The sequence below is a fragment of the Python bivittatus genome, unplaced genomic scaffold (genome assembly GCF_059951505.1).
Source record: "Python bivittatus isolate LINGU-HERP-01145 unplaced genomic scaffold, Pbiv_v1 ctg000280_np1212, whole genome shotgun sequence".
NCBI classification, from domain to species: Eukaryota; Metazoa; Chordata; class Lepidosauria; order Squamata; family Pythonidae; genus Python; species Python bivittatus.
The window spans coordinates 518,394-537,532 of NW_028277066.1; the positions used below are offsets into that span (position 1 = coordinate 518,394).

Sequence of the window (19,139 nt, forward strand, 5' to 3'; positions counted from 1 at the left end):
ATAACTCTCTGGCCACAAGCCAGATTACGTCTGGAAAGGCAGTTTTTGGATTGCCAGCCTTCCTCTTCGATGGTGTGACCTTCGCCTGATGCTTTTTTGTGTTAGATCTGATCACGGCTGCAAGAAGAAAGATGGAGGCTTGGGCTTTCATTCTCTGAAGTTTCCTTCTCTGGCAAGTTTCTGTCTCTGAAGAGTCATAACCAAGCCGGCTTACCGTGGACTGATTCCATATTGACCACGGGGGGATCTATGCTGGCCACTGGGTCCACAAAACGCAGGGAGCACAGCCAGGCTTCATTAAGTCCCCCATGCCCATGATCCTATCCTCAGTCAATTCAGGGTGATAGGAACAAGACGTGAAATCAATATGTGGATTTCAGTATGATTTACAGTCACCGTGCTACCTTAAACCGAGAAAGAAGCCCAACCATTTGTTGTGGTTGATTTCAATTTGTACTTCATTGTTTCAGTGCCTTGGGTTCTCTGAGCAGACCCCAACAGAACAAAACATACACAACGGTTAAAAAGGACCAAAGTCATCCATCGCACTTAAAAGTCCAGAGTGAGAAGGAAGGTCTTATCTCTTGATAGACCCTCAGATAGTCAGACCCTACATCGCTTAGGACTTTAAAGATTAAAATCTCTCTCCTCGGGCTAGCTGGCAACTGGAACATGGCTTTTAGCAAGAGCATAAGGTGAACCTGGTGGTGTAACCTGGCCAGTGGTCAAGCTGCTGCAGTTGGTCTTCTAACAAAGAATGCCACGTCGGCAAGGGAGAAAGAGCAGGGGAGGTTGATGGGCATTGTCGTCTGGTGCGTTTGGAATCCATCTAGATGAGGAAGGTTGACTCGGAATATCTCTGTTGGCCGATTCTGTCAGTCTGTCCCCAGCCTATATTGATTGGGACTACAGCTCCCAAAATTCCCAGTCAGTCTGGGTGACATTTGCTGAAATTGCCCTAAATCTGCTTTGCCCATGTAAACATCAGTTTACCTGATTTTATTCTTGGTGTGAAAAGTGTAGAATTCCTGTGAATACATGGGAATGAGTGAACCACTGTTTGATCTCAGATAAGCTAATGAAATTGCAAAAGGAAAATGGGAGGTTTTTTTTAAAAGCTGTGGATGTGCACAGCCCCGTCTTGGAGCAGCCTCCCTGTTGGCCATTAAATTGGTGTTACTCCATTTATGAGTCAAGCATAAAGCTTAATGGTGTCAGCAGCTATTGAAACACGAGTTGAAAATGTCTGCGGCCCAGTCGCAGCTAAGGACGGGCACTGGTCTCTAGAAAAAAGTTGGGGATATTTGAAAGAAACCTTAGAAACGTGCTTCCGCTTCCACGCAAACCCCAACGGCTTCCCTGTTCTCTCCTCCCCGGTCCCGAGAACTGCCGCATTTTAATGTTTTCCGAACTTCATTAGAGACTTTGCACCAGGTTACATAACGCTGCAATTCATTTGCAGTCGGTGGCTGGTCTTGAATTCCAGGGAGGGAGGGTGCTCGTAGCAAAAGCACAGCTGGAGTTTGAAAACACTGATTCCACTGGGTACCGATCTGCATCTGTGGATGGAAAGCCTTTTCTCTGGTAGCAGCCTGTGTTTCCTATGAGCCTCCTTTGCCAGCTCTTTTAGAGCCAGAACAGTAGGTTAAAAAAAAAGAAGGTAGTTACATAAATGTCTTGGAAATATATATGGGTCTGAATAATTTTTGCATTAGATAGATAGGTTTGTAACTGTTTTCTGTGATAATGATATATTATGCTAATTTTTTGAAATTTTCTTTGTAGTATTTTTGTGTGTTCTTTTTCGTTTTTTTGTTATTAATTAAAAAGCAATTAAAAATGTATATTAAAAAAACCCCTCCCTGTAGAGCCAGAACAGTAAAGAGAGCTTTCCAGAAGACAGAAAGCGGGGGGGGGGGGGGGGAGCCACTGCCAAAATGCTACAGAGGTGTGGGGGGTAATTTAGTAGGACACAAACCTCATTCTAAAAATATTAATCCAATATCCTGTGCTTTTTTATTATCCTTTTAGCTCGAACACTATTTGTGAGCGAATGGAATCAAACTAAGCTATTTGCAAACATAGACTATTTTGCATTCTTGATCCTGACTAGGTTCACATATCACCTTCACCTGTGGTTTATTTAACCACGGTTTACTAAGCTGCCATTGGCAGGGTTCACACATCACACCAAGTCCACCCCCAGCCAACTTTCTTACAGTTTAGCCGCATGAAGGGCGAGTTCAGCCATTGGTCCTGCAATGAGCACAAGCAGATGACTGACGGTGTACAAGCCCCTTTGCAAAAATCACTTCTGTGCACACCTCATTTGTTTTGATGAGGCCTGCACAGAAAAGCATTTGACCGACTGTGGCCTGGGATCCCCTGCTCTTGTGGTGTCCTCTTTCCTTCGGTTCCCCTTTGCACGTGGGGATGCTCTTGAATCTCGTTGCGTTCTTCCTCCTCCTGCTCCTCTTCTAACAGGACAGAAACCTCTCGGAGCAGGACCTGACTCTTGAGTCTACCGCTCTCTCAGTTACTGCGGAGTAGGGATTTTGGCACAGCGTCTCATCCTTAGAATCGCTTTCCCTTTGCTTCTTCTCCAGAGCCTTTAGCCTTGCGTTAATCACTCTTGCATAAGGCTTCACGGAGCTCTGGGGGGGGGAAAGAAAACAGCGGGAGACGTGAGATCCGAATGCTCTTTTCCATTAAGCAGCGAGAAGTGGCCGCAAGGAGGCGGTGTGCGATAGCAGCTGCTGGCGATGGAATAGCCCTGAAGCAGAACAGGCTAAACCCCGTTTCAAGATGAATATCGATGCTATGCAGGTGATCCTGTTGAAGGTGGGGGGAGTGTTATGCTGTAAGCCCATGGGTGGGCGATCTTGCCTTGTTTCAAAGAGGCCTGACTCCTGCGTTTACTTCTTCGCTTCCGTACAACTCTGGCTCCCCCCACCCCTTCCTTAGCGGTGTTTTTATCCTGGTGAGGTGTAAAATGATATGCATCCATGTGGAGGGCTCTGGATTTGGGGATGGCTCAGCGTTCTGCTTCCTAATTACCCCCAGCTCGTGGTGCGGTTTTCCATTCTATACAACAGCTCTTCTCAACTGGTCATCCTCCAGAGGTTTGCTGGACGACAACACCCGTAATTCCTGGCCTGTGTAGACCATGCTGACTAGGGGAGTATGAGGTTCAACTCAATTCTCTGGAAAGGTATCAGTGTGAACAAAGTTGCCCAGCACCACGCACTTCTTGATTGGGGGTGTGTGTGCATGTGTCATTCTTTGTGACTCTGTATTGTGGACTTGGTTTGAATGAATGCTGCAGAAGGATGTGGGTTCTGCCCCACCATGCCTTTCTTTTTAAGCAACGTTGCTATCATCCTGTAAAGTCATGTAAAAGACACATTGCTGCCTGTCTCAGCACATGGTTAAGAACTATTTAAAACAGGAACAGGAACACAAATAAATAAAATAACAACGGCAATGCCAATACAATGCCATGCCAGTGAGATCCTACTCGGAACCCCCTAAAACATACGAATCATCATACAAACCAGGTTTGCCACATATCCTGGCCCAGACTTGGGGATCAGCCAGGTCTTGAAGAGTTTGTGGAAGGCCAGCAAGATGGGGGATCTTGAGGGCAATGTTGATGCACAGGGCAGGTGTCGCAACAGAGAAGGCACATCGCCTGCGTCCTATTAGATGACACTCCTTCATAAAAGGGACCCAGAGCATGTGTTTTGAAGAAAATGGGTTTTTTTCCCCCCTAGATTAGTGGAACCTTGTTAAGCATTTGGACAAATCTTTAGTTGATTTTCTTGCTATCAGTGGAAGCTTGTTTTAAATGGGAAATGGATATCCATAGACAGCATTAGGTTGCTTGGAAATAATTTCAAAATATTTGTTGTTGTTTAGTCGTTAAGTCGTGTCCGACTCTTCGTGACCCCATGAACCATATCGTGCCAGGCCTTCCTGTCCTTCGCTGCCTCCCTGAGTTTGCTCAGTTTCATGCTCATTGCTTCAGTGATGCTATCTAACCATCTCATCCTCTGCCGTCCTCTTCTCCTTTGGCCTTCCATCTTTCCCAGCAAAAGGGTCTTCTCTTCAAAATATTACACCACGGATTTAACAAACATCTTGTCTTTGTTTAATCCCTTAGAAACATTGGGTACCATACATAAGGTCATATGTGTAAATTATTTCCCCACCTGAATATGTATGTACTACATATGTAGTAAGTTGTTGGAGGAAGCTCAGTTTTGAAGAATAGCAATAACAACTCAATACTTCGTGACTTTTCTTACCTCTCACCGTATTTCTGCATTTCCTTTACGCAGCTCTTTTTCTTACACGCCTTATGCTTCGGGTTTGTTCACCAACACCAGTATAAATTGGGTGAAGTTTACCCACCGAAACATAAACAGGAATCTAAATTGTATATCCTGTGAGATGAGATGAGACAGACTATTTAATGCAATCATGCTATGTACCTGCAGAGGGTTTTTTTTTTTTTTTTTTGGCTCACCTGCATTTTGCTGATAAGAAGGACCAGTTTTGTGTGCAGAAAACAGGTTAATAAAGTATCTTGCAAGCTAGTATTTCCATAATGGTTGTAGCTACAGAGTTCCGATGTGGAAGCTGGGCAACCTGTTGAAGGCAGGCTAGAGGGTCTTTCACCATCCCATGTGCTTGCCTGCCTGAAATTTCTACCACTAATAGCAATTAAGCAATGGGAAGATAGATGTACTGTATATACTCGTCTATAAGCCTATCTGTGGATAAGGTGACCCTCGAATTTTTAACCAAAAATATCATGAAAAATGTGCCATCCGCAGATAAACCGGCTCACATTTTTCATGGTGTTTTGGTTAAAAATTTGTGGGTCGGCTTATCCGCAGATGGGCTTATATGTGAGTATGTACAGGAAAGACGGGCACTTTAAAAAAGTATTACCATATACAGTATATTTGCAGATAAGCCCATCTGTGGATAAGCTGAAGCCAATTTTTTGTGAGTATTTTGGCACCTTAAATTCTCAGCTTATCCATGAGTATGTACGATAGCTGAAACCGCTGGAATGCACAGCGACGTTACAAAATGTCACAAATCAAGAGGTAAAAATAGAGACTACTTTGAATCCAGCTCAACGTTTCTTGGGAACCTGGTCACGTCCATGGAATTTTGTTAACAACAGTATGGAAATTGCTTGCCAGTGCCTTCTTCTGGAAGTTTTCCCACTTCCCAGTCTTCTCTTGCTGCCAGTGGGATTTCCCTATACAGTTATTAATCTTGCTTAATTTGGAGGGATCAGCTAAGGCTAGTTTGCTAGGTGTTGTTATCTGTTCTGACAAAGTATAGGTAGATGACCATATCTCATAATACTTCAGCATCTCTTTCCAGTGGTAAGTGTAATGGTACGAGAATACCACAAGATTTTGTTAGCCAAAACATTTGGAATTCTTGGTAGATGGTAGTACAGTGGTACCTCTAGTTACAAACTTAATCCGTTCCGTGACTCTGGTTGCAACTCGAGTTGGTTGCAAGTCGAGGTAAAGTTTCCCATAAGGTTCAATGTAAATACGGTTAATCCATTCCGCCCTCCGAATTTGGTCGCACCACGAGGCAAATTTCCCCATAAGGTTCAATGTAAATACGGCTAATCCGCCCTCCGAATTTGGTCGCAGCCCGAGGTAAATTTCCCCCATAAGGTTCAATGTAAACACGGCTAAACAGTTCTGAAACATATGCATTTTATTTTTAAACCTCAAAAACATGAAAAAAAGTACAGTACAGCACAGTATGAAGAGGGAGAATGGGGTGGGGAGGCAGTTATTGTTTGGAGGGAGAGTCCCCCTCCAAAGGGACATCGGGGAGATCTCCTTCAGGGGTTTCCTCTCTTCTTTGCCTCTTAGCTGCAGGCTCAGTTCTGGGGAAAAACCTGTCTAAAGTCAGTTGCCAGCCTGCTCTGCATTTTCTTTGGAGCCATGCTGACAAGCACACCAAACACCTTCCAAACCCCACAAAACACACCACAAGCCTCACCTAACGTCTCCTTGCTACCGCGATCTCGCCCACAGGAAGCCACGACCGCGTGGCAGCAGGGAAAATGGCTGCGGATCCGGTTCGTAACTCGAGGCGGAGTTCGCAAGTAGAGGTAAAATTTTGGGGCCGGAGCTGGTCGTATCTCGAAAAATTCGTAAGGAGGGGCGTTCGTAACTAGAGGTACCACTGTACTTAAAAATAATAGAACTGTGGTGGAAGCAGAACAAACTGAAGGAAACTTGGTTTGAGAAAAGGATCTTCTAACTTTTGTTCTCTGGTGCAGGTGAAATGGAAAGGAAAAGACCTGTTTGATCTGGTGTGTAGAACATTGGGACTCCGTGAAACATGGTTCTTTGGACTGCAGTACATGATTAAAGACACAATAGCCTGGCTCAAAACAGATAAGAAGGTAAGCATGTGCCTTCCCCTTTCATAGTGTGAATGTCTAGAAGAAAGATAGGATTACTCATTCTGTGCAGCTTTCTCCAGCTTGGTTGTGTCCAGAGGTGGGCCTGCACCACAGATATATTTGGGGGGTGCCATGCAGGGCTGTGGAGTCGGCACATAAAACCTTTGACTCCCCTTTATTCATGGTACCTCTGACTCCGACTCCTTTAATTATATATCAATATAGGAAATAAATTATAAATATACTTATTATATATTTCCTATATCGACTGCAAGCACGCAACATACAAGGCATTTCATCACTGCCAACGTGAACCAGCAGGCAACTTTTTAGAACCCTAACCTGATAAAGCTTGGGTCTAAAAGCTACAGCTAAGACATTCTGTTTTTTTTTTTAATTTTATTTATTAAAGAAATTACAAACACTCAGTAACCTTATAATTTAAACAAAGGATAAAAGCTAACAGATAAAAACAATGAGGTTATATTTTTATCAAAATATATATTTTGAAATTCGCAGAGAACTTGAAATTAAAATATATCCAAAAAATAGGTTAATCAAATTATTATCTATGAAATAGGAAATTTTAACATATTATATCATATGATATTCAATTTAAATTTATTAGGAGTCAAAGTTGGTACATTTTTACCGATTCTGACTTCGACTCCAGTAACCCAAGAATTGTTTACGACTCTGACTCTGTGACTCCGACTCCACAGACCTGGTGCCGTGTTACTGATGACTTTCAAGCAGATGTTCTCACAGCATCTAATAATCTTGGTTAGTGTTAAGCGGGCATGAATGTAATCAAGATGGAAACAGGAGCACTTCTAGGTTGAACAGAATAATGTATGTATTGGTGATCAGAATCTGAGTCAGCAAAATTTATGAGAGACAATTGCCTGATCCACAGATTCCACTAAGGAAGCATTGCAGGAGATCTGCATTGATATCTCTTTGAGAAACATGATGTTTGTGTGCTGCTCCATCATTTAAGATGGGATGAGCAAGGAGCTGTATTTAGAAGTACTCTGTTGAGGACAGCAGTATGTATTGTTGTGGGTGTGAGGAAAGCAATGGGCAGAGCTTGAAGTGGTGGGGCCATCATGGTTTCTCTTTTTCTTCCTCTCTCATTTCTTGCCTCTGACTTCCTCTCACTGCAGGAGAATAGGGAAGAAATAGATCATTTTTGCCCAAGGTCTGTATTCCTTGTTTTTGACATGAGGCTAATGCCATTCCAGTTTTAATTCAAGTACAGTTGGAATGAATGATACTCTTTTCACTAGGGCTTCTCCACCATCTGATCTTATAGTGTTTGTTTGGTGTGTTAAAAAGTCCCATATCTCCATGGCTTAGATTCACTTCTTCCATTGTGTACCCACATCTTTATTGGTGGTGGTTTGATTTTGTTTACTTCTCACCGATTTGACTATCCAGATTATACATTAATTTGTCTTGAATCTTGGTGTTTGCAAGAACTGTGAACTGCCATTAAAGGTCAGATAGCCTAAACCAAAGCTAATATCCTTTTTTGAGTTATTCTCTGCAACTCTAGATTTGAACTCAGTATCTTAAAAAGCTAATTTTTATCTTTATCTCTGAATGAGAGACAAAAGTGCCAAAGGTTTTGGGTAGTTATGCCTGAATAAAAATTAGTAGATAATGTGACATGGCCCTTTACTCCTAAAATAATGGAAGACAAAACAGCATTTTTTTCTCTCTCACCTGAAACCCAAAATGTTTTTGTAAGTTTCGAAATAAATGCTAGTTAGTATACTCTAATGCAAGAAAAGTATTTGTTATAAGCAACTATTCTTTGCTTAGTGCCTTGCAGATGTGCTGAATTACAATTCCCATCATTCCCAACAGTGTTTTGTTTAGGGGAAAGGCTATATTAATACATGCAATAGAGAAAGTGTTCTTTGTAGTAGAGTTTCCCATTTCCAAGTTAATACAGCTGGGTTATAAAAAGTCTACAAAATTAATATTGGATTAGTATGATCTTCTTAAGCAGTGTTGTATGACTGACTGACTGGGTTTACACATAGCATTAAACCATGATTAACTTTGGTGGATTCAGCAAACCATGACAGCTAGATTCCCACATAAAGGTGTAAGCCACATTATGGCTTAAGGCGAAGAAGGGTATCTTTCCACGCTTAGGAGACACACTTAGCATTTTAGTGTAGTCTGAGATCCACAAAGGGATGATCTACCTTCCATGTGTTGGCAGAGCTGAGTTTTTGGAGGATCTGAGGAAGTTCTTTTTTAATTTACAGCTTACAAGCAGGTAGCATGTTTCTCATCTCAAAATGGCAGAGAACTGTGCTATCAGTTTTTACTTACCATAATCAAAGAGGCTTCCAAGAGTTGGATAAAGCAGTTTTGGGAGCTACATGGATGGTGAATGAATACAGCTAGTGTTGAGTGACCTTTGGTCCCAGACGCATTAATATTAGGTTATGCCCTCAATGTGCAATTCCTGTAATTGGATGTGTCTGCACTGACTAATGAGACTCTTCAGTGCCTGGTGAAGCATCTGTTGAAGATGACAGTGTGCTCCAAAGTCACTGTGAGCATCTTGTGTGCTCTCATCCAGCTGCTGTTTCCTAACTAGTGACAATACTGGGTCTTTGGAGCATCTAAAATAAAGAGCTTTTACTCAAATTAACATAAGAGGAAAGAAAATATTCTGATGATCACCAGGAACGCTTTTGATTGAGGTGGACTGTCAGGAATTTACAGGTAGTCTTCGCTTACTGACTGCTCGTTCAGCAACCTTTCAAAGTTACTACGATGCTGAAAAGGAGATTTATGACCGGTCCTTGAACTTACGGCCATCTCAGAGTCCCCGTGGTCATGTGATCATGATTTGGACGCTTGGCAACTGGCACACATTTATGATGGTTGCAGCAACCTGCGTTCACGTGATTGCCATTTGTGACATTCACAACTGGCTTCTGACAAGCAAAGTCAGTGGGGAAGCCAGCAGGCAGTCGCAAGTCAGAGTCACATGATGTTGCACTTAATGACTGTGGATGATTTGCTTAACGACCACAGCCAGAACTGATGTAAGTTGGGCACGGTCATGTGGTGTTTCACTTTACAACCGCATCACTTAGCAAAGGAGTTGCTGGTCCCAATTGCTGTCGGTAAGTGAGGACTACCTTTATTTTGAAACATAGTTTCCAAGCCTTTTGGATCCTATTGAGTTTTGCAGGGGAAACAGTTGGGGAAGAATATCTATTGCTGCAACTAAGGAAAAATCATTTGGCTAGAGACAAAACATACTATTTGACCCTCAATTTTTGGCTTTAAAATCACTTTCTGTTGATAGGTATGTTGATCTCAAGAAAGGAACAAGCCTAACCTTGACTCTGTTAAACATTTAGAAAATGCCAGAATGCATGTAGCGAACAGGCCTGTTCTTGTACCCCAGAATCTTGTGTTGATTGCTGAGTTTTTATTGACTCTTTCATGATGAGTATTGAATCACAGAGTGATATAGAACTTGAGTTCCAAATCCTTGGCTTCACTCTGGTGATCTGCCACTCCTGGGTAGGTAACAGATAGGAAGTTGATTTTCCTGGCTATATAATGCATTTTGCTGTATAGATGCAAAGCAGAGGTGATTTGAATTGGGTGGTAAAAATAGATGAGTGAAGATGCCTTGTTCCTCCAGCTGGCCTTCATAACCAGAATTTAGACCGTTAGTTTAGGAAAAAGATCTAGTTTCAGGGATAGATGGTGGCCAGTGAGGGATTAAGTTTAACACCCCCCTTTTACCTTTGCTCCTCATCTCCTATTACTTCAGTGACCAGGTCAACATGACTTGTTAAATCATAATCAAATCTCCCCGTTGTGGGGAGATGGGCACGGACAAGTCTATTAAATAAATAAATAAATACATAACATAGTTTGCTTGTTTGTGCATTAGCATGTTCACTTGTTTCTGGCTTTGATGAGGAAACCCAGCCATTGTGATTTGTAAGCCACGTTTTATGGTTTGGTGTATCATGTGAAGCCTGCCAACTGTGGTTTGTTCCATAAACCGTGTTTTAAGCAAACCAGCTGCTGTCTTTTCCTGGCTAGAGAGAGCAGCAGGGTCTCTCAGTGGTAAGAGATAGACTCTGCAAGATTTGGAGTGATTCAGCAAAGGTCTCCTTCTGCAGGTCCTAGACCATGATGTCCCAAAGGAGGAGCCAGTTACGTTTCACTTCCTGGCCAAGTTTTACCCAGAGAATGCAGAAGAAGAGCTTGTCCAGGAAATCACTCAGCACTTATTCTTTCTACAGGTAAGGCCTTTTATAAGGGAAACTAACACCTGTCCAACCCCTGGAGATGGGTTTTCAGATTATGGTTTCCGCTTCAGGGGGGGCTGAGAATAGAAGTAATCTGGATATACCAGGAGACTTGGAAAACTTAGGATGTCAAAGGTTGCGATCCAAGCCACGTACAAAAGGAGCAGAGCTTAGACTGTGATGCTGCACCCGTCATCTTGCGCATTTGGCCCCCGCCCTATAGACGTCTCTCTGCGGCCCCAACACATCTGGAGGACCCAAGCTAGGGAAGGCTGATCTAGATTAATGGAGCTTCAGGCAACAACAAGAGGGTCAAAAAATAACTAGAAAAGAATGGGACAACCCCCCTTCCCCCATTTACTAGGGTTGTTCCTTTTATTTTCAAGGGAACCTACGAAATCTGTAAATGATCACAATTCAGAAAATCTTGTCCTTGATTCATGTACGAAAACTCCCTTGTAGCAGGGAGACTGGCCTAGTGTATTTTGGGGTTCAGTCAAACATTACTAGGAGACACTGGATGAATGATCTTCTTTTCCTTTTCAGCTGTAAATCTGAAATAGGTAGCTGATAAAAGCTACCAGTGTGTGAGACACATGGATATTGTCTTTTTATACATCATATTTGATTCTCAGTGATTGACCGACTTCCTCTAACAGATAATCCCCATTATTTATTACTGTTGTTATTTTCTTTGATTTATATCCAGTCTTTCCTCCAGGAGCTCAAGGCAGTATGCATAGCATTTACTTCTCCACAAGAACAACAGTTTTATAGGGTAGGCTGGACTTGCAGGGTGACTGACCCAAAGCCATTCAGGGAGCTTCTGTGACCAAGGGTGGATCTTCCGACTCCTAGTCCAACACCATACCCATTGCATTGTCTTGACTCTCATTAATAAGCTACTCCTTGAGAAATTTAAGTACACCAGAAGGTTATGTGCACCTTAAGTCAGGGGTACAAAACCCACAGCCACTGCTGGTGTACATAAGCAAAACGTTTCATGCATGTGCAGAGATAGTATGTGCAGTTTCACATTTGTACGCAGTGTGTGATCCAACACCTGGAAAAATCGACTGAGGCAAGGGTCTCTGGAGGGGAACCCTTGTGTATCCCACAAACTTCTTGTGCTAATATGTGGCACATGACACCGCCCAAGGCATTTGAGGTCTAAAAAATAAATACCATCCAAGCTTAACTGGAGCTCAGAACAAAATCACTGAAAAAATGGGCCTGAAATTCTGGCCCCAGTTCCTTAAGTCACTATGCCAGGCTGCTGCAAACCTTCTCTGGTATTAAAAAAAAATAGTTGAAATAGTTTTGAAAAAGAATAGACCCAGCCAAAGTAAAGTTGCTTATTTCTTTTCTAGAGGTACACTATGCATTTCTAAAGAGCTCTTAAGAATATATTAAGTCTATGATTTACAGGTGTATTAGAATGTAGAGCAGAATCTGCTTCAAACTGTTGCAGGAGTAGAAGTCTGTTTATTTGTGGGGGAAGGAATAAAATGAGATCAATGATTATGTTAAGTCCTGTCTGAGCAGAGTTGGTTAAAAGAATACTGAAATAAAGGTAAAATCAATGTGGACGGGGAGTACCAAATAGAACTTGATTGTCTTAGCATTTCTTAAAATCTTGCTTTTAAAATGGTGCTTAGATGAAGATTTGGGTTTTGATTATGCATGCCACATCTACTCATATTTTATGTAGTTTTAACTCTTTGGAACTTATCTTTTTGAATGCCTGTTGAATCTTGGTCCTGCGGCTTACATTTCTAAAAATTGAAATTTGGGAGGTATTTCTACTCCAACATGACTCCCTTAGTGGGGCTTACTCACTAATACATGTATATTCAGGTTGACAGTTTAGGAATTATAATTGAAAATTAACTGGCCGGTTGGGAGCTGCTGTGGAGCGGCCTGAGGCCACCTGCCAAGTCACAATTCTTAGCCATCTTGCATTTCATTGTTGTCTCATTCAGGTGAAGAAACAGATCTTGGATGAGAAAATCTACTGTCCTCCAGAGGCATCTGTCCTCCTAGCATCCTATGCAGTGCAAGCCAAGGTAAGCACCGGTACATAATTGGGGTATATTCCTGGTTCTGATAATGACAGTGCTTATTAATGTAGAGAACTGATAAAATTTACTGCCATATGCAGATTTCACTCCCCTTAGGCAATATTGGCTTGTTTTGAAGACCTTTTTATATCTCACCCTTAAAGCAGCTGCAATCAAATACAAAAATCTACAGCCCCAAATCCCAAACATCTATAAACATGCAATATAAGAACAAATAAAAATCTAATAGCAGCCTCAGTTCTTGTGGAACAGGTAAAAGATTCAGCTGACATTTAGAAGTCATGCAAAGGACTGAGAAAACAAACATCTTCAGAATTAGAGTCTCTGTGTAGAGGGCATTCTGAGTTAAGCTGTTAGCACTAGAAAACTTCATGTGGCCTCTCCACCTATTTGATTCTAGTTCCCTGAGACATACACAGTGAATCCTTAAATTACCCTCATTTCTAAAGTGCTTTTAAAATAACACCCTGAATATGGCCAGGAAACAGACGGGGAGTTAGGGCAGGTAATGAAATATTCAAGCAAACAAATAATTTTTTTCCCAGATTACCACTTCACAGCTTATCAGGAAGCGAGCAGACCCCGCCTGTTCAAAAGTAGCTCCAAGGCATTGCCGTAGTCCAGGCTAGCTATGACTGGATCACCTGAAGCCAGGTTACTTTGATTCAGGTGACAGAATCTGGCCTGACCGAAAGAAGATAAAAGGTGCTTTGTGCTTCAGAGATAATCTGGGCCTTTAATCACAGGACAGATCAGGAGTACTCCTTCAACCGCAAACGCATTCCTTCATGGGGAGCAACAGATCAACCATCCCCCTGATATCTGAAATAGGATTGAAAGCAGCAGCAGTAGAATGACACTTCCATCCAGGCTGATTTGAACTTGCAGGGTTGGCACACTCTGGGCTCTTTCAGTTAAACAAAACCAACCGTTGGGACCTTAGAAGTGCGCTTTATCTGTCGCAGCACCCGCCCTCTGGAATGAGGTTCCCTTTGAGATTTGTAGGGCCCCCACTCTGCTGCTGTTCAGAAGACCCGTGAAGATCTGATTCTTCGCCCAGGTCTTTGGCGACAGAGCGAGACCTGTCGCTTCATTCCATCTGGTCTGCTGTGCTTGCCATCTGTTATTGATTTTATTGTAATTTCTTTGTTTGTGGTGAGCCGCCCAGAGTCGTCGGGAGTCGGGCAGGGTACAAGTTTAATAAATAAATCAATCCAGTCCCAAGATACCTATATTCTTTCCCTCTGATTTTCAAATCCTCCTCTCTTGCACCCTCCAGAATGACCAGGTTGTTTTGGATTTGTGTGATCTGCTGGCTGAATCCATTAAGAATTTCCAAGGGTAGGTTTCTGATCTGCAAGCTCCATCCATTTCTTCCTAAGAATATAAAATCAGTGTCTAAACACTTCAATGCTCTTTCTGATTTGCTCTAGATTAATTAGCTGCCTCTCAAGATACTATTCCTAAATATTTCTGTAGCACTCTCTCTGCCCCAGACAGAGTAATGTTCATTCAGAAAAGATTGGATGCCCTACTGTCAAAGAAGGGAGATTTAACAGCATCCTTTTTCAAGAACGCCTTTGCATTTGAGTGGGCAGGTTAAGACAAGACTATATATTATCTTGAGCTGTCCCATCCCAGCCCTTAGATCAGTGTTTCTCAACCTTGGGAACTTTAAGATGAGTGGACTTCAACTCCCAGAATTCCCCAACCAGTATGGGGAATTAGATCATCTTAGATCATCTCTCTGTTCATTAGATCATCTCTCTGTTCATTAGCAAGATCGGTGTCTTTTCTGAGATTGTACCTTTTCTATTGAAAGATCAGTCCAGTATCTTCTCAACAGAATTGAGAATTGCAAAATTCTGTGCGGTTGCAATTGCGAGATGATGCGTCTGCCAAAACTGGTTTTTGGCACCAATCAACGGTTAATGCCTTCTGATTGACTGCCCCCATACATATTTAAACATATGCATCTATATACGTGCACCTATATTTAATTTCTCTATTTTTTCTTATACTTCATTTTATTTATAGTTAATTGTTCTGTATGATCTGTGCTATGACTCAAAATAAAGAGGCTTCTGAGTTCAGTTCAAGGTGTTGGTTATCACTTATCAGGCCCTACATAGCACAGGACTAGGGTAGTTGTGAGACTGTCTGTCCTCAGTGGTGTCTGCCCATCCCACATGCTTTAGTAGGATGGGCATGCTTTGGGTCCCCCCAGAACAGTGTCTTCTGCCATTCCCGCTGCAGTGCTACTGTCTGACAATCTCCCTCCCTGTCCATCCCCCCAATATATGGTTGGCCAAGATCATGCTAGCCTTTAGAAAACCTGGTTCTTTTGTAGGGCATTTGGGCCAAGTTGATTGAGGTCCTGCTTTGGAGGGGTATTGTAGAAATTCGGGTTTCAGTTGCCTATTAATTAATTTTTGGTGTTCATAACTGTATTGTTTTCTTGTTTCTTGATTGTACATTACCCAGAGTTGCAGTTGTTTGTGTTAGATGGCCATATAAACTTCATGAATAAACAAATGCATAAATAAATAGTGAAATATATCTCTAATTAAACTTTTGGTGTGTCACCAGGTAACTGGCCTGGATGACCCTCCCTTTCTGAAGCCTCCATGAGCTTCATCGCCAATGGGTCTGTGGCGGTCTGTGTCTCTACTCTACCTCTCTTGATGGTTTCAGGTGTCCTTTCAAAGTGAGAGGTGGTGAATTTGTGGACAGCCTCTCTCTTGCAGCTATTCCCAAGCTTTTCTGTCCATTTTCAGAACTGCTTCCTCTTCCTCCTACATTATCTGCTCCTTGTTCAATCAAACAAACATGGGGCCGCCGATCCAGTTGTACAAAAGGCTGATGGTTGAGACATCAATATTTGATAAATGATCATTGTTAATGAACTGTGTTCTTTTTGCTGCTTAGGCAGGGTCGCTAATGCATCTCTTTTTTTCACCTTAAAATCACAGCGTTGGGTTGAGTGAAATGACTAGTGGGAACAGATGAATCCCTTAATAAGCGTTTACAGAGGGTATTGTATTGCCTCCCCCCCCCCCATCTGAATGTGTTACCTGCTATTAATCCACATGGGTGAGCATTCGTCTTGTGCTTTTTGCTATCTGCGCATTATGTCCTTGAGCGAGAGGGATATAGAACAACTTTAATTGGCAAAAAGGCACTTTTCAGAGCAGACTTCAGTGGCTTCTACCTGTTGAGCTCAGAAGTGACTTTCTCTGAATGTATCACAGCATTAGAGTGGCCTTCTTTCCCCATTGCCCTTTCCCTTCCTTTTTACAATATCTTTTACAAAACATAAGGATCAGGCCAAGGCCAGTCTTAGTCCAGCATTTTGGTTCTCATCCCTCTGGGGTGCTTGCAAGAAGGAAATGGAGGCATGGTCCTCTTTCACTGTTGTTCTTCTGTAACTGGCATTTGGAGACCTGTTGTCCCTAACACAGAGGTGACATGGAGTTTTCAGGCAGCCCTGGACAACCTGTTCTCCATGAATACATCCAGTCCCACTTAAAACCACTCGTTACCAGTAGAAATGAACATTACCGAGCAATATAATACGGGCAGTATAATAATATTGTTACGTATTTTCTTGAGGAACTAGATGGACTGGTTCTCTCAAATTTGCTTTCCAGTAGCAAGCTTCCTTCTTACTTCTGGCAAGCAGCCATGTTCTCCACATCCCGCCTAAAGACCCTTCCCCCTCTCTTATCAGCTTGTGCTATTTGTGAACCCCAGTGCAAAAGAGACAAGCTAGGATGAAGTGATGGAGCAGTGGTAACTACAAATGATAGCTGATTAATACTTCCAAATCATGTTTTGAAATCCTTGGTCCAATAAGATTTTAATTACCCCAGATACCTTTGCAGAGCAGACTTCCTCTGTTAACAGAGGGAAACTGTAGTTCCTGGATGACACCTGTTCAGCATCATACAGTTCACATTAGAGTAGAATAAAGGTTTACATTAGAGTAGAATAGAATAGAGGTTTAGATTGTGGGTTGGAATTATTTCAGGAGGGACACTTACCTTGACTTTCAGTTTTGTCCTCCTTGCTCCTTTAATGGTGCTCAGTCATCTTCTAAAGGCCACTGTGCTCCTTGTAAAGGCTGGTGTGTAACAGACTTCAAACCTGCTTCATTATCATGGGAGATTCAGTACATTTCTGTGATGGAGTGGAATTATGAAGGCCAGGTTCAGGGAGATAAACATTTCCTTAGCTCGCCAGAAGAGCATAAGAAGAACAAGAGGATGAGACTGGCACCTCCCTGAGGAATTCACACTGTTGTGACTGGCTGACTTTGGGAACTGGGGTTTCAGTCTGGGAAGATTCTTGCTAGAGGTTGTAGCTAATAAACATAGCTGGACTGAATTTACATGGTCTCTTGGAGTTCCTTGGGCTAGGCCTGACAATTTCTTCTAGCTTCCCAACACTGTTCTGGGAAATCTTGAGCATTAGCTTTTCAGCTGGTATTGATTGTTGAAAGTGGCTTATGGAAGGCAACTTGGCTGCCATGATTACTTCTGCTGAAGGAGAATTCTGTGTCAACCTGACCCCAATATTTATGATGTTCTTATGCATTATTTCAGTTACATTATCTGGAGAAATTAATTCCACAATATATTCACATTGCACTGATTTTCAGTGACAGCCAGTAAAGATGCATGGACCTTAGTATCCGGAAAAAGGAGTAAGAGTAAACTGGAGGAAGGGAACAACCATAGCAACAAAGGTGAAAGGCAGTTAGATTTAAACCATGGTTCAAGGCAAAATAAATAAATAAAACAGATTTCCCTTCTGAACTCGTTTTCATTTAATTTTCATGTATTACTTTCCTGCCATATTGTTTTCCAGTATTGGGCATGTGTTAAAAATGGAGGAAGTTTTAAAATTAATAAGTGAAGAGATCAGTAACTCCCCATTTAATTGCCTGAGTCATCTTCAAAAGTGAATCTGTTACAGGCTCTTGGATTCTGTAGTATCTTGGTTCCTGCCAAAGCTTTCTATTCTTTATTTGTTATTTCTAAAAACTAATACACACTATGGTATCTTGAATATAAATGGGAACAATTTTAGTTGGTACAAGAAAAAGCAGATGTCTCAGTGACAGAATGATAATCTACAAGTATAAACGTAAACATGAATCAGTGTTCTTTCAAGAAGAACTGTTTCCCTGGTGCTTTAAAAAGATCTAATTTAATTGAAAAGCTGTGTGTGTGTGTTTTTTCCTCCTGCAAGTTTGCCAGTTTTTCAGACCAGCATCTCTTGAAATATTTATGCTGCGCTTTATCTCTTCACCCACCTTTCTTAATTTGAAGCCCAATTCATTGGGTAAATCTCTTCTAATATTATTACTCTTCTAATAATAACTTTACTCCAGACTCATAAATAGGACTCTCAGCTGGTTTAAATACAGCGTTTCATCACTTGGTTAAACTTGAGGGACTGCAAAAACATGATCAAAGGTTCAATTTTGGGATTCCTGAAAGAATATGATAATTTATTGTAAGCCTAAGAGTGTCCCCCATTGTGAGAATGGGAAAAAAACCCTACCCATTCAAATTTCCGCTTCTTGTTCTCTTTCGAAATGTAAAAGAGAATTTCCTGTTGGACTAGCAGGTGCCAAAAATGGTTTCAGTAAAATATGGCTCACTTAATATTGAGAGAAACCTGGCTGGAGAGCATCATTAGTTTGTGGTGAAGGAGCATTGCCAGTTTTGATCACCTGTATTTTTTTTTTTTTTTTTTTTGAGGTGGGGGAGAATCAGTTTCATTCAGCTTGAATATTCAGCTCGGATACAAGCAGAAAGGAGAATGCTGTTTTGATAGTCTGTGTTGCTCCAATCTGTCCCAAGAAGGTCTTCCCAGGACCTGCATCTTTGGGTTGACTTGTGGCCCGAGCATGTTCCTGGAGACCACCTGGGAATGGTGAGCAAACCTGCTGCCTGACTTATGGGGACTTCATTTGCTAACCTGGCATGTGATGGTTACAGTTTGTACCTTGATTGTAGCCAGGGAGGGTTGGGGCAGCAGGTTTCCACAAAGGGCATCACCCCGAGAAGCTGTTTTCATACCTCCTTTGTGGCTTGCCAAGAGTTCATACCCCAGAGAAGTCTCCTTATGGCTGTTGCTGTTATTAACATTTGTATCATACTGTTACGCCGCTAACTGTGCCTGACCAAGGAAGCTCGATTCACATAGTCTTTCATTATCAAGGTTTAACGCCAGGAAAAAGGCATTAAACTTATAGAATCTTGGAAGGTAGATAAATCTACTCCAGACTTC

General features: G+C 42.0%; 1 protein-coding gene across 9 annotated transcripts in view; it reads left to right on the forward strand.

The window, feature by feature from the left end:
* The window catches only part of NF2 (NF2, moesin-ezrin-radixin like (MERLIN) tumor suppressor), a 93,112-nt gene that overhangs the window by 19,493 nt on the left and 54,480 nt on the right, over positions 1-19,139 (forward strand). For all 9 annotated transcript variants that reach the window (XM_088143193.1, XM_088143200.1, XM_088143199.1 and 6 more), the window contains 3 exons: positions 6,329-6,454; positions 10,630-10,752; positions 12,741-12,824. In XM_088143193.1, the coding sequence (XP_087999319.1) occupies positions 6,329-6,454; positions 10,630-10,752; positions 12,741-12,824 (333 nt within the window). The remainder of the gene's footprint in view (positions 1-6,328; positions 6,455-10,629; positions 10,753-12,740; positions 12,825-19,139) is intronic.